This window comes from Neoarius graeffei, chromosome 21, assembly GCF_027579695.1.
Source record: "Neoarius graeffei isolate fNeoGra1 chromosome 21, fNeoGra1.pri, whole genome shotgun sequence".
In the NCBI taxonomy this organism is placed as follows: Eukaryota; Metazoa; Chordata; class Actinopteri; order Siluriformes; family Ariidae; genus Neoarius; species Neoarius graeffei.
This window is the reverse complement of record NC_083589.1, coordinates 23,846,710-23,861,575: the sequence shown is the minus strand read 5'-3', so window position 1 is coordinate 23,861,575 and position 14,866 is coordinate 23,846,710. Positions and strand designations below refer to the sequence as shown.

Sequence of the window (14,866 nt, the reverse complement as noted above, 5' to 3'; positions counted from 1 at the left end):
ACTTTGTGGCAACAGTTTGGAGAAAAACCACACATGGTTGTGATGGTCAGGTGTCCACATACTTTTAGCGATATTGTGTATCTTATTTGTTTAGATTTCAAGACAGAATTCTTTCCCATCTGACACACTTAAAACTACATTTTAAACTCTCATCTCTGATGCTGTCGGTGTATATTTTCTTTCCTCTACAGATGTCTTCTTCTGGAATGACTCAGAGCCCCAGAAAGCCTCCTCCTCCCAAAGATCCCCTCGCTGACCTGAACATCAAGGACTTCCTCTAGGCCACAATCAGGTGCATCCATCCACACTTCTTCCCTTTTTACTAAGTTATTAATCATTTCATCAGCCAGAAATAATATCTACAAAACAATTCTGAACTATGAAAATGATCTAAAAGCTGTTTTCTCTTTGTGTGTCTCTTCAGAGCAAGTCAGCGACCATGACCCTGAGGAAATGGATGTGTGCATTTCTTTTCGGATCAGTATCCTCAGGGTCTCCTTCTCTCTCTCTCTGTCTAATGTTGTATTAAAACCTGTGAAAGTGATAATGTATATGTGTGTGCGCATATTTTAATGTTTCCAGGCTATATTTAAAAAGACAGCCCATAAAAAGGTATTGATGGATGCATCTTAGTTTATCTGCAATGATGGATGTGTGTTCCTTTATTTTTTCTGTGAGAAACCTGAACAGACATGTAATGTTTTCTGTGGTGAAAAATAACGTGTTTGGTGTGGTACATATCTCTGGGCTCACTGGATCCATGTTGTCATTGAAGTATTAGTTGTCTCGCTCTTAGCCATCCAGCTTCTGGGACCACATGAACGAACACAGCATTAACAGTCGTATTCAGGTTTGTGTAGCATCTCCGTTCTGTTTTTATTAATGACTTGCTTTTCTTCCATTTCCGTCAGTGACACAACCTTGGCCTATTAACAAACAATATGCATTTGGAAGATTTTATCTTTAGTCTTTATTTTGAGATAAAAGAATCTATTTTAGTTATGTTGAAAGTACTTTATGTATTAAAAGAGGTGGTACAAAATATTTCCGGTTGTAAAAAAAAAAAGGGTATTCCTGCCACCTGGATGCAATCTAGCTCTGTTTAATAGCACCTTGTAGTGAATAGTGGTAATGCACAAGAGCTGCTTGGATCTAAAACTGGAGCAAGATATTTACAGATATTTTCATCTACAGAACCATCTGCTATTTGTTTTACCATCAGTCCGTAATAATAATAATGATGATGATGATGTTGATGATGATTAACGCTTTAAATCCATTACACGAAGGAAATGTGAAAGAAAAAAACAACTGGTTGGTCGAAAGACTTTTGGAACAATGTTATTATATTAACAGTGGATGTGCTGGTTAGTTTTGTTTTCTTTTTTGGTGGATATTCATTTTTTGGATGTAATAACCCCCTCTCTGTCTCAGTACTCTTCTGTGCATGTAAGTCCTGTTGAAATGCAATAAACAGTTACCTGGAAAACACTCAGCGAGTGAAGTAAGCACAGGATGTTTGTATTGCATTCGATTGATTATTAATGACATTTTGCATCAAACATGGTCACGGAATACACCTCCAGACTGCATTTCAGTTATGAAATTGAGTTCATGTGTGTAACCGAGATGACGCTAACCCCATGAAGCGGCTGAATTGATATGTGTAATAAACATTCCCTGAGTGGGCGGCGCGGTGGCGTAGTGGTTAGCGCTGTCGCCTCACAGCAAGAAGGTCCTGGGTTCGAGCCCCAGGGCTGGCGAGGGCCTTTCTGTGTGGAGTTTGCATGTTCTCCCCGTGTCCGCGTGGGTTTCCTCCGGCTGCTCCAGTTTTCCCCACAGTCCAAAGACATGCAGGTTAGGTTAACTGGTGACTCTAAATTGACCGTAGGTGTGAATGTGAATGGTTGTCTGTGTCTATGTGTCAGCCCTGTGATGACCTGGCGACTTGTCCAGGGTGTACCCAGCCTTTCGCCCGTAGTCAGCTGGGATAGGCTCCAGCTTGCCTGCGACCCTGTAGAAGGATAAAGCGGCTAGAGATAATGAGATGAGAAACATTCCCTGAGACATGTTGCTCAATTAGCAGTCATAATCACAGTACAGCAAAAAACATTTTAATTACAAGGATTACAGTTTTAGACATGTTTTATTTAATATACAGCATATACACATACATACTACACTGAAGTAGTTACTATAAGATGAAATAACTTTGAAAACTTTAATAATCAGTGTTGTGAAACTTCCACGAGACAAGTTGGGTCCTGTTACATAGAGAATATTATACAGTTGCACGAAGATATGAAGTTTATCTTTGGGTGGTGAATGTATATATCACAAATGAGTGAAGTGAACAAGTGAAAATATTTTCAACACAAGAAGATAAACTTCATATCTTCGCACCACCGTGTAATGTTCTTTATATTATACGGACACACACACAAAAGAAAAACGCAGGCTAATCAAAACAATTTTAATTTTGAACCGGTTCACCATTTTGACAACGTGTGTCTAGTCAGTGGGAAAACACTGGGAGTGACGTCATCAGAGTGAAATACCAGGAAATATGTCACTCAGAGTCGCGAAGTATTTCATATGAAAAATGCAAGTTTTTCATCACGAAAAGATAAACTTCATATTTTCAAGCCAACATGTGATTTTCTTTTTATTATAGAGACACATTCATAAACAGAAACTACCCAAATTTAACAAAACAATTCATCGATTTCCTCACTAGTGACATATAGAGATTTATATCACGATTTTGGGTCGCCATGTCCTAGAAGTAGCTTATACGAAAAATACGAGTGGTGCATTTCCCCAGTAAAACATGTTCATATTATATAACTTCTTATAGCGGCAATAAAGTCTTTCCTACACCACCTTTCTCTCTCTCTCTCTCTCTCTCTCAAAACCCACAGCTTCTTATTTTACCCAAAACCCCAAAAGTGTAAACTCCCACCATGAATAGTTCCCTATCTTGGGAAGGAAATTTTGCAAAGCACCATGACTGTTACAAAGTGCTGACACCAGAGACTCCTTCAGTCATTGGTGAGCCCCATGGTCTTTCCAGACAGGGGGTATGAATGTTGAGCATGGGTGGGGACAGGCCCTTTAATAACTGAGAAGGCCTCTGGTGGCATGGCAGTCTTTGCTGCAGTCTGAGCACAAAAAAGAGGAAGACGTGAGGGCAGATGCACCGTTCTTCCTTCTTTTGCAGTGAGCCTCATTGTCAGCAGCACATTGTCTCTCCAGCACAGCCACTCCAGAATACTCTTCTTGCTTCCAGTGAGGACAATTTTTCTCTTTGATAACTTTGCAAAATTAATGATTATGTTTTTCTTTGTTAAGCAATACTTTTTAAAAAATGTTAAATATCAGTTTTAACTGATGATCAAGTCACCATCTGTGAGTGGCAAAAGTATGTGAACCTCTAGGATTAGCAGGTAATTTGAAGGAGAAATTAGAGTCAGGTGTTTTCAATCAGTGGGATGACAATCAGGTGTGAGTGGGCACCCCGTTTCATTTAAAGAACAGGGCTCTATCAAAGTCTGATCTTCACAACACGTTTGTGGAAGTGTATCATGGCATGAACAAAGGATATTTCTGAGGACCTCAGAAAAAGCATTGTTGATGCTCATCAGGCTGGAAAAGGTTACAAAACCATCTCTAAAAAGTTTGGACTCCACCAATCCACAGTCAGACAGATTGGGTACAAATCGAGGAAATTCAAGACCACTGTTACCCTCCCCAGGAGTGGTCGACTAACAAAGATCACTCCAAGAGCAAGGCGTGTAATAGTCGGCGAGGTCACAAAGGACTACAGGGTAACTTCTAAGCAACTGAAGGCGCCTCTCACATTGGCAAACATTAATGTTCATGAGTCCACCATCAGGAGAACACTGAACAACAATGGTGTGCATGGCAGGGTTGCAAGGAGAAAGCCACTGCTCTCCAAAAAGAACATTGCTGCTTGTCTGCAGTTTGCTAAAGATCACGTGGACGAGCCAGAAGGCTGTTGGAAAAATGTTTTGTGGATGGATTAGACCAAAATAGAACTTTTTGGTTTAAATGAGAAGCGCTATGTTTGGAGAAAAGAAAACACTGCATTCCACCATAAGAACCTTATCCCATCTGTGAAACATGGTGGTGGTATCATGGTTTTGGCCTGTTTTGCTGCATCTGGGCCAGGACGGCTTGCCATCATTGATGGAACAATGAATTCTGAATTATACCAGTGAATTCTAAAGGAAAATGTCAGGACATCTGTCCATGAACTGAATCTCAAGAGAAGGTGGGTCATGCAGCAAGACAATGACCCTAAGCACACAAGTCGTTCTACCAAAGAATGGTTAAAGAAGAATAAAGTTAATGTTTTGGAATGGCCAAGTCAAAGTCCTGACCTTAATCCAATGGAAATGTTGTGGAAGGACCTGAAGCAAGCAGTTCATGTGAGGAAACCCACCAACATCCCAGAGTTGAAGCTGTTCTGTACGGAGGAATGGGCTAAAATTCCTCCAAGCCGGTGTGCAGGACTGATCAACAGTTACCAGAAACGTTTAGTTGCATTTGTTGCTGCACAAGGGGGTCACACCAGATACTGAAAGCAAAGGTTCACATACTTTTTGCCACTCACAGATATGTAATATTGGATCATTTTCCTCAATAAATAAATGACCAAGTATAATATTTTTGTCTCATTTGTTTAACTGGGTTCTCTATCTATTTTTAGGACTTGTGTGAAAATCTGATGTTTTAGGTCATATTTATGCAGAAATATAGAAAATCCTAAAGGGTTCACAAACTTTCAAGCACCACTGTATATTACATTCAGCTATCATGATACTGAATGAGTCAAAGACGAGTCCCAAAGTTGGTCCCAACTTTTCAAATTCAAAACGAGCATATATTTTTCAAAAAAAAAAAAAAAAACAATTTCTGAGTTTCAACATTTGATACGTTGTCTTTGTACCATCTTTGATGGAATATAGGGTTTCTGTGATTTGCAAATCTTCACATTCTGTTATGTTTTACACAGGGTCCCAACTTTTTTGGAATTGGGGTTGTACAATGGAGATCAGCCAGCAAGCACAAACGCTTCATCAGTGATTTCTAATTTCTTGATAACTGATAAACTCCACTGCACATCATGAATGCTTATGTTACCTGTCAAAGGTGTGGCTGAAAGGTGAAGACTTGGTGATATTCAGGTCTTGGGTTAGATGCCACAAGACTGAGAATTTCACACGAGCCTCCAAGCAGATCCTCTGAAAGGAGGAAAGGGGGGGGGGGGCTGTTTAGGAAGGGAAGCGATTTGTGTCATGAATATTGATGGTATTTTTATGCATATGAAAGAGTCCCGCCTTGTCTCGGTGCATGAGCTGGTTACTGATAATGTCCTCACAGATGCTGGATGAGGGAATGAGGTTATGCAGCTGATAGAAAAGTTCCACAATGTGCTGATGATGCTGAGGAAATCACTTCACCCAACTGATCTCACAACACTGCCATGCTCTACACACAACCAGTGAGATATGAGAGAGAGAGAGAGAGAGAGAATATTTCTTTGGATGAAATATTTATTCATGTAACTTGTTAACTCTCCTCATCCTCACTTCTATCACAAGAAAAAAAGTGTTAGAGAGTGTGTTGTTGTTAGAGTGTGTAGTGCAATGATATAAAATATCCTTTGACAATTTTTGTAATAAAATATCTGAAATATCCCCCCTGCCATCTGTAATAAAACCTGTGTCAGCTGCACTGACTAAAGAACACAATTAGAATTTCACTTCAGTGGTCATGGCATCAAATCTTATGGCAGCTGTCATCAGTGGCGGACTCAGGGATGCCCCCCAGTGCCTCACAGATTTAAAAAAAAAAAAAGTGCCCTTTAGAGTGCCCCTGTGGTAGATAAAATGCGACAAAACAAGGGCAGATCCAAGAAAATGGGAAGGGCCGGGGGTCCAGGAATCTCTGCAGTTTTTAAATGCCCGGAGATGCATTTTGAGCTGTCAGAGACAGGTTGTAAATGAAATCTCTGAAAGCACTGCAAAAAATTCATCTTCTCATTATCTCTAGCCGCTTTATCCTGTTCTACAGGGTCGCAGGCAAGCTGGAGCCTATCCCAGCTGACTACAGGCGAAAGGCGGGGTACACCCTGGACAAGTCGCCAGGTCATCACAGGGCTGACACATAGACACAGACAACCATTCACACTCACATTCACACCTACGGTCAATTTAGAGTCACCAGTTAACCTAACCTGCATGTCTTTGGACTGTGGGGGAAACCGGAGCACCCGGAGGAAACCCACGCGCACACGGGGAGAACATGCAAACTCCACACAGAAAGGTCCTCGCCGGCCACGGGGCTCAAACCCGGACCTCCTTGCTGTGAGGCGACAGCGCTAACCACTACACCACCGTGCTGCCCCTACAAAAAATTGAAAACTGAATTTGAGGAAAAAAAATTCTTTAATACTAGTGAAATTATCTTGTTGCATGGACAGATAATTTTACTTGACGACATCTTGGAATAAGTTGGTTACAATCTAGAACTAGTTTTAATAATCTCAGAGTTGGTGTCTTGTATTCTTCTAATAAGAAATGCTAGATTGTTTCAACGATCATCAAGATATTCTAACGTGCTAAGATAGCATTTTTTTGCAGTGAGAAAATTACCATATCAAAAACGTTTTAAAACTAGGAACTTTCAAAGCCATTTTATTAGTCACTGAAAATGATATTGTCAGAGTTGTCGGTATATACATAGAACATAATTACAACTGTCTGTTGTATGGTAATATTTATGAAAGTTGCATTGTCATATTAATGCATTACCACATGACACACTACAGTGTAGTACACCGACCACAAAACACCTTAGGGCCCTGTCACACTACGACGTTCTCACCAGCGTTCGAGTAACGTGTTGCGAAACGCAGAGGAACGTCGAGAACGTTAGAAAAAAGTTACAAGAAAGTTAGACGAGCGTCGGCAAACGTTGGGGAACGTCGAGGGACGTCGGCGAACGCTGAGGGTGAAAAATAGTTTTGGGTGTGCACAAAAATTCAGGACGTTCTATCAAAACGCTACTTACACGTTAGAGGAACGTTACACGAAAGTTTGCGGGCGTTACTCGAACGTTACTCGAAAGTCAGGACGTTCCCTGGACGCTAGGCGGACGCCGGCCCATCAGGGTCGAGTGTCCAGCGCGTGCCTAGCGCTTGGGTAACGCTTGCCTAACGCCTGTGTAACGTCCATCGAACGTCTGTCCAGCGTGTCGCCAACGTTTTTCAGCGTTCGTCAGCGTTCGCCGAGCGTTCTTAACGCTCATGTAACGCTCTTTCAACATCTTTCTAACGTCTGTCAGCGTTCTGAATTTTTCCAGCGTCTGTGTAACGTCCAGAACATTACCTGGACGCAAGGCAGACGCTACCCAAATGCTATGATAACGCTATCAAAGTGCTGTGGACGCTATGAGAACGCTAGGTTTTGCTGCTATTTTGGACCACAAACGTCGCCTGACACTGAGGGAACGTTGGCTGAGCGTTACCCAAGCGTTACAAGAACGTTACAACATCGTTGACCTAGAAACTTAATTTGAAGAACGTCGACGTTCCCCGGCGTTTCTCAAATTTTTAAAAACGCAACCAAACGTCGAACAAAACGCTATAGTGTGACAGGGCCCTTATATCAATAAATTATCACTATTTTAGCAACTGCAATCTGAGCTCCTGCTCAGGACATTCACTGTACATACAGTATAAGACGGTGAATATACCCAGGTAAACTGAGGGAATTTAAGTAATCACTTAATACAGAGCTTAATACCGAGATAACTATAAACAAAGACTGCCAGAGTTGCATGTCTATAATACAAAGTCAGTAACTGCAATCTGAGCTCCTGAGTCTAATAGACTGAGAGAACTATACAATGATTGGGTGAGTTGCATGTGAACAAGTCCGATAATGAGTCTTAGTTCCCAAGACTCAGGGGATTTCAAGCAGATTTTCTTCAGAGCCGTTGCAAAAATCAACATCTCTCACAGACCTATTTAGCTGCTGTCGGAAAATCAAAGTGAGGCTCATCCACAAAACGGCACGTGTCCCATGTACATACACAGGGTATAGTGAGTACAGGGAATGTATGAATACGAGCAGTAGCCGGACAGCCGACACGTGTGTACACGCAGTAAGCTTGCTGCAGCATCTTATCATTTTGGCTTGTGAACATGCGTGTTAACGATACCATAAACATAAAAGGATGGTGCACACCCTTTACATGTAGTCTACAGTGCAGTCTGGGAATACAGTATGTTATTATGTCGATGCACAAAGTTCCGGCGCCCTGTTAAAATCCAACAGGACTTGCCCAGCTTGCTTTTTACTGCATTCGTGTCACGAGTGAAAAAACCTAAACTAGGACCTACTATTAAATATAAATTTATACCATAAACTATTCAGCTCAATCCCACATAATGGTTTATATTGTTGATTTTTTTAACACCTTATTAATTCAATAAAAAACGGTGGGCATATCTCGGTATCTGCATTATTATAGCTATTTATTTGGGCGGCCCCCCCTTAAATCCACGCCAGTAAAACGTCCTCGAGGGAGCTTTACAGTGGGGAGAAAACATGCATTTTATTGGTTTCTTCATATTGCAAGTTTTAAATTTTGTGTAAGTTTGATGATATGATCAGATGAACATTTCTTATGTCTCTTTTGGAATAATCAAGTTCAACATACTGAAGCAGCTCAACTTCCTGTCTGCGCTGGAACAACAGGAGCACAGAAAGTGGAAATAAATTATTTCAAGTTGTATGTGATCATATACAAATGATAATGCATTATAATGTCCTGACAGACAGTAAAGGTAGTTTCAGGTTATATTTACTAAACCAAATCTATTCTTTAGATGCAGCACCACTTCAGTGCCGCGTCTGTGCTGCATTTCCACACCTAAAAAACACTAGAACATTTTTTCTGGTGTACAAAGTGTTTTAAAAGGTTACTGAAAGTGGAAAAGTTTAATTACTTTCCTCACCAAAATGTTGGAAAGACTATATTTACCTGAATAAATGAACTATCAATCAATCAATCAATCAATCAATCAATCAATCAATCAATCAATCAATCAATCAATCAATCAATCAATCATATTGTTCTTTCCAGTGGACGTGTGTGCATTTTGGACATAAACAGGCTTTAAAAGCTATTGTACAAAACCCCTTTACAGAGATTTATCCTGAAGTACAGGGCTTCTCTCAGGTACTTTCCACACTGTATTCATACATGTTTACGGAATTAGAACTGGAACAGCGAATCAGAATCTTATTTCCAAAAATAAAGAATCGGAACACTAAATTTAAAAACTCATCTGTGTCATCAACACAAATACTCTGAAGGGAAGATGAGTAAGCAGGAAGGACAGATAGACATGCCGAGTAAGTTGGAGATGTGCTACAGTGCCATCAACCAGCTGCGGTTAGAGAAGGAGCTCTGTGACACTCTCATCAAAATCGATGGTGTCGAGTTTTGTGCACAAAATCATCCTGTGTGGCTGCAGCAAATACTTCATGATTCTGTTCACCAGCGGTTACTACCCTCCAGATAAGCACGAGTACAGCATCCCTGACATTTCCTCTGAGATGATGGAGCTGATCATGGAGTACGCGTACACATACCACGTTAACATCACGGAGGAAAATGTGCACGAGCTGCTGATTATCTAATGGTGAGCAGCCTGATCAACGACTGCTGTACGTTCCTGAAGGCTCAGCTGTGTCTGGAGAACTGCATTGGCATCTGGCATTTTGCTCGCTTTCACGTCTTTGAGAAGTTGAAGCAGCAGGCCTTCCAGTTTATCTTATACAACTTTGAGGAGATGGTGCATGTCTCTGAGGAGTTCCTGGAGCTGACAGTTGAGCAGCTCAGTGAGATCATCGGGAATGATGAGCTGAACGTGAAACAGGAGAATGTGGTGTTCGAGGTCATCTTACAGTGGATCAGACATGCACCGCAGAATCGAAGCACACACATGGGAGTGTTACTGCCCAAGGTGCATATGGCGCTACTGACAGACAATTACTTTATGGATAACGCGAGGAACAATGCTTTAGTGAAAGACAATGCAGCATGTAAGCCGATCATTTCCTGAGCTCTGCAGAGCATCCGTGGGCTCAACGTGGACGAATCTCTCGACTCTGACTTCACACGGCACCGCCTACTCAATGCTGTTCTGCTGGCCATCGGTGGCTGGAGCAATAAGGGGCCCACCAATTCCAAAGAAGTGTATGATACGCAAGCGGAGCACTGGGTTGAAGTGACGTGCCACGATGAGAGTCCACGAACTAACCATGGGACAGTGTACCCGAATGGCTTTGTGTACTGCATCGGAGGATTTGAGAGTGACAGTTATACCAACACTGTGAGAAGGTTTAACCCCATCACCAAAACCTAGGTTCAGGTGAGCCCCATGCACTCTCGTCGGGATTGCGCGAGTGTGTGTGTGCTGGAGGGCTGTATCTATGCAATGGGAGGACATGATGGACAAAAACGGCTTGACACAGTCGAGTGATATGAACCTGAGAATAATCAGTGGAGTATGATAGCACCGCTGTATGAAACAAGAAGCAACGCAGATGCTACAGCACTGAACGGCAAAGTGTACATATGACGGAAATGAGTATTTGTTCACGGCGGAGTATTACAGTCCTCAGACGGACCAGTGGACCGTCATCCCCCACATGAGGTACAGAAGGAGTGGATTGGTTGTGGTCTCATATGACGGACAGGTTTACACTGTTGGTGGATTGATGGTCTTAATCATATTAGAATTGCAGAGATGTATAATCCTCAGACTAATTCATGGAGAGACATTCCACCCATGATGAAACCACGCAGCAACTTCGGCATTGAGGTGGTGGACAATTGCCTGTTTGTTGTTGGAGGATATAATGGCTATAGACCCTTTTCACGTGACGTCACGACAAACGCGGCCGCCATTTTGGACGTGTACTACCAGTAGTTTACCACAGCCAACATTGAGGAACGGCAGCAAAGAAAGTTTTTACTTTCAGCAAGACTTCCATCATGCCACTATAGTGTTGTGCACCTGGATGTAGTAACCATCAACAAACAAGGCAAGGTTTATCATTTTATCGGATCCCGACGGAGAAGATGGATAGCAGCCATTAACAGATTGGCAGCCCTCAGCATACCAACGCTTGTGTAGTGACCACTTTGTTGGAGGTAAGACGAATAAAATTAGCCAGAAAAGGCATTACATTGGTGTTAACATTCTGTGGCGGCGAGTGTGTAACCAAATAGGTTAAAATAACCCATTGTAACCTCTTTGTTCTTCTGTAGTAGCTATTGTTGACTAGCTAATGTCAACAAGTAGCTGGTATGTTACTGTAGCAATGTTTACATTCAGTCATTTGGATGACTCTTAAAACCTTTCAGACTCAAGTTTTTCCTTTACTGTATTTACTAGTTTACTGTAATTATGATCCGGCAGCTATTTACACCGGATCCAGTATAAATAGCTGCCGGAGCCAACGTCCGAGGTTCCGGAGCGCGCTCCGGCTTGCTCTCCCTCAAATTAAGCAGCGCGTGCCGGCTTGCTCCTGGAGTGCTCCGGCCGAGGTTCCCCTCAAATTAAGCAGTGCGCGCCGGCTTGCTCCCGGAGTGCTCCGGCCGAGGTTCCCCTCAAATTAAGCAGCGCGCGCCGGCTTGCTCCCGGAGTGCTTCGGCCGATGTTCCGGAGCAGACTCCGGCCGAGGTTGCCCTCAAATTAAGCAGCGCGCTCCGTAACCTCGTCCGGAGCACTCCTGGAGCAAGCCGGAGCGCGCTCCGGAACCTCGGACGTTGGCGTGTATGTGTATGGCGATGGGTTTTTAATGACATAGGTATACAGATCATGTGGGCCGAAGTCAGGTAAAGACGAGGGCTTCGTGTACTTCCGTACGTCAGTGAACAATCCTGGTGGAAGCAGGTAAACGTCGTTCTCTAAGCCTGCTAACCTCAATTTTTGCAAATATCTCTCCCTCTGCTCACCCTGTAAATGCCCTACGTCGCTGGATAGTGAAGGTGTTTTCTGCATCTCGCTCCTTTTTCTTTTATGTTTTTCGTTTGTCGCCTTCCTCGCATTCAAACTGATTCGAGCCGAAGTCCACTACATGTCCAAAATGGCGGTCGCGTTTACGAAGGTCACGTGACTGAAAAGGGTCTATAACATGAAGAACGCGGAGTGTTACGATAAGAAAACTGCTGCATGGCATGCAGTCGAAGACATGAATGTTGTACGCAGTGCTCTGAGCTGCTGTGTGCTGTCTGGTTTACCCAACATGGCTGAGTACACCGCACCCCGAGATGAAGTCCCCTAGAGCTCATGGAGTACGAGTGGCTCCCTCACACCTCCTGCCCAGATCTGAAACTTACAAATAAAACCCTCCCTTCATCAGCATCCTTTTGGTCTATTGTATAAAATCACACATGCAGGAGCTGTGGAGCAGTAAAAATCAGAGGGGAACCGTCAGGGTCTGCTCGGCCTTCAGAGAAGACACAAACATATCAGCATTTCAAATGCTATATTTAATTTCTTTCATAATTTCATTATAATTCTTCTCTTCTAATTTGGCCTTATTTTCTATCAAATTCACTTCAGAAATGAAAGGGTTACTGTCCTGAAAACATTAAAATACTTATCGAAAGAAAGAAACAACAACTTTATTCATCACACACTTGTGAAATTCCTCTCTGCATTGAAGGAGTGAACACACACGTGAGCAATGAGCGCACACACATACCCAGAGCAGTGGGCAGCCATGCTAACAGTGCCCGGGGAGCAGTTGGGAATTAGGTTCCTTGCTCAAGGGCACCTCAGCCCAAAGCCGTCCCATATTAACCTAACTGCATGTCTTTGAACTGTGGGAGAAACCGCAGGAAACCCACACAGACACGGGGAGAACATGCAAACTCCACACAGAAAAGCCCCCGCCGGCCGCTGGGCTCGAACCCAGAACCTTCTTGTTAACCACTTACACCACCATGCCGCCCAGTCCAACGAGACTTTTTTGTTTGTTGTCTCTAGGCTGAGAAGAGTTTCGAGCTGGCTCACTCAGGACTTAGGACTTCATTGTGGAGACAAGGCCATGGCAGTGTATATTTATGTAGGAAGTGACAGATGAATTAACCAATTAGATTCTGATTTATAGCGGGCGGGACCAAAAATTTATTGCCCTTGGCCTTCTGTCTCCAGGGCTTTGAGTGATCTGATAACGTCTCTCATAACACTGAGAGTGTAGTGTTGATTTAAAAAAAAAACCAAAAAAAAAAAAACCCAACAACTTTGATTTGTGCTTTAGCCACATCCCACCACTGTTGCAGAGCTAAAAAGTGCTTTTTCTAATTTAAAATGATTCCAAAAATAAATGAGACTCTAAAATTAATATCTCCTAAAAGTGCAGTGTTAAATGCCAGTAGGCGCTCCTAGGTTTTACATTCTTTTTACTAATGAAATAGTGAACCATGCTGTGGTCAGAGATGCCGACTAGAACAATAAAACGCTTCGTAAAATAAGTCAGTTGATGTTTAAAACAATGAAACCGATCTAGTCTTGCCAGGGAGAGTGTGTTGTCTATAACATGGGCCCACATGTATTGTCTCTTCCTTTTTTTTAAATTAAATTTCTCCATATATCACTTAATTCATGGGCCTCCATCATCTCCAATAATTGCTTACGGAAGGCCATGTGAAGTTCTGTATGGTTTCTGTCAAAATTAAAGTTGTACAGTTAAAATCTCCACCTAGAATTAAAATGTCAGAGGTGCTCCAGTTAACAATTACATTACTGAGCCTGCCTAAAAACATCATTCTCTCCACTGCATTGGTGGGAGTGTGTACACAGATAAAAACGGAAACCTCATTCTCATAAAAAGCTTTTACTTTTAAAAGCCTCCCGTTTGAAAACTATTCTACCGTATAAGAGCTAGGGATAAAATTGTAAGCAAACGGCAACACAACCCCACCACTAAATGACGTACTGTATTATGACTTAAAATCACCAACCCTTCCCACTCCTTAACCCAGTCTGCATCACTGCTTGCATCACTGTATGTCTCTTGTAACATCATAACATCCACGTTCTTCTGCTTTAACTTGTATAGTTTAAGTCTCTTCTCATAGTCTTGCTCCATTGATATTTTAACTCGCAATATGAATCCTACTCATAAAAAAATGTGTAGATAAAACAACCAGATAATGAAAACTGCTCTAGAATAAAAAAACACCAACCACCTTACAAATCATCAACAGCAATCTTTCTTCAACTTTGCAATCAGTTTCCTTAGATGAAAAACTTCCACCTCAATAAAAGCCCCTTCTCTTCTAAAATGCTTCACGTCATGAATAAACTGTTTACCGTCGGGGAAATATTCCTCTGCAACATTTTTCTGCCATTTAGTGGTCCTTAAAAACTCTAATATCTTCAGCAGAGTAAACGACTGGTAAACATTCATCTTGGGAGCCATAGTTAAAAACAGAATCTGACATTTCATTACCGTTTGACTCTCTTTCATCCACCTTCATGTCTTTTATGGCTTGTTTTTTCCCATGTCCCTTACCTTGTTTTTTTCTTTTGTTTGATACTTTAAACATGGGCTCATCCTTCATCTCCAAATCCCCTCCCAGACAGGTGTAGTGACGGGTGCTTCCAAGCGATGGCTCTGCACCCCTGTACCTGCCTCTGCCAGCGCAGGTAGCTCCAGCACTGTGTCAGAATCCACTATAAACTTCTCAGCCAAGCAGGGGTTTTCTGGGACTGGTTTGGCTGAAATGGGCCTCTCCAGGGTCAACACAG

The 14,866-nt window shown here is 42.3% G+C and overlaps 1 protein-coding gene and 1 pseudogene across 1 annotated transcript in view; both read left to right on the top strand.

The window, feature by feature from the left end:
* The window catches only part of snap91b (synaptosome associated protein 91b), a 93,406-nt gene extending 91,973 nt beyond the window's left edge, over positions 1-1,433 (top strand). The window contains exons 23-24 of the mRNA XM_060902853.1: positions 192-292; positions 425-1,433. Coding sequence (XP_060758836.1) covers positions 192-281 — 90 coding nt within the window. The 3' untranslated portion in view covers positions 282-292; positions 425-1,433. The remainder of the gene's footprint in view (positions 1-191; positions 293-424) is intronic.
* Positions 1,434-9,415: 7,982 nt separating this feature from the next.
* LOC132869591 (kelch-like protein 10) lies at positions 9,416-12,453 on the top strand (annotated as a pseudogene).
* Positions 12,454-14,866: the final 2,413 nt, after the last annotated feature.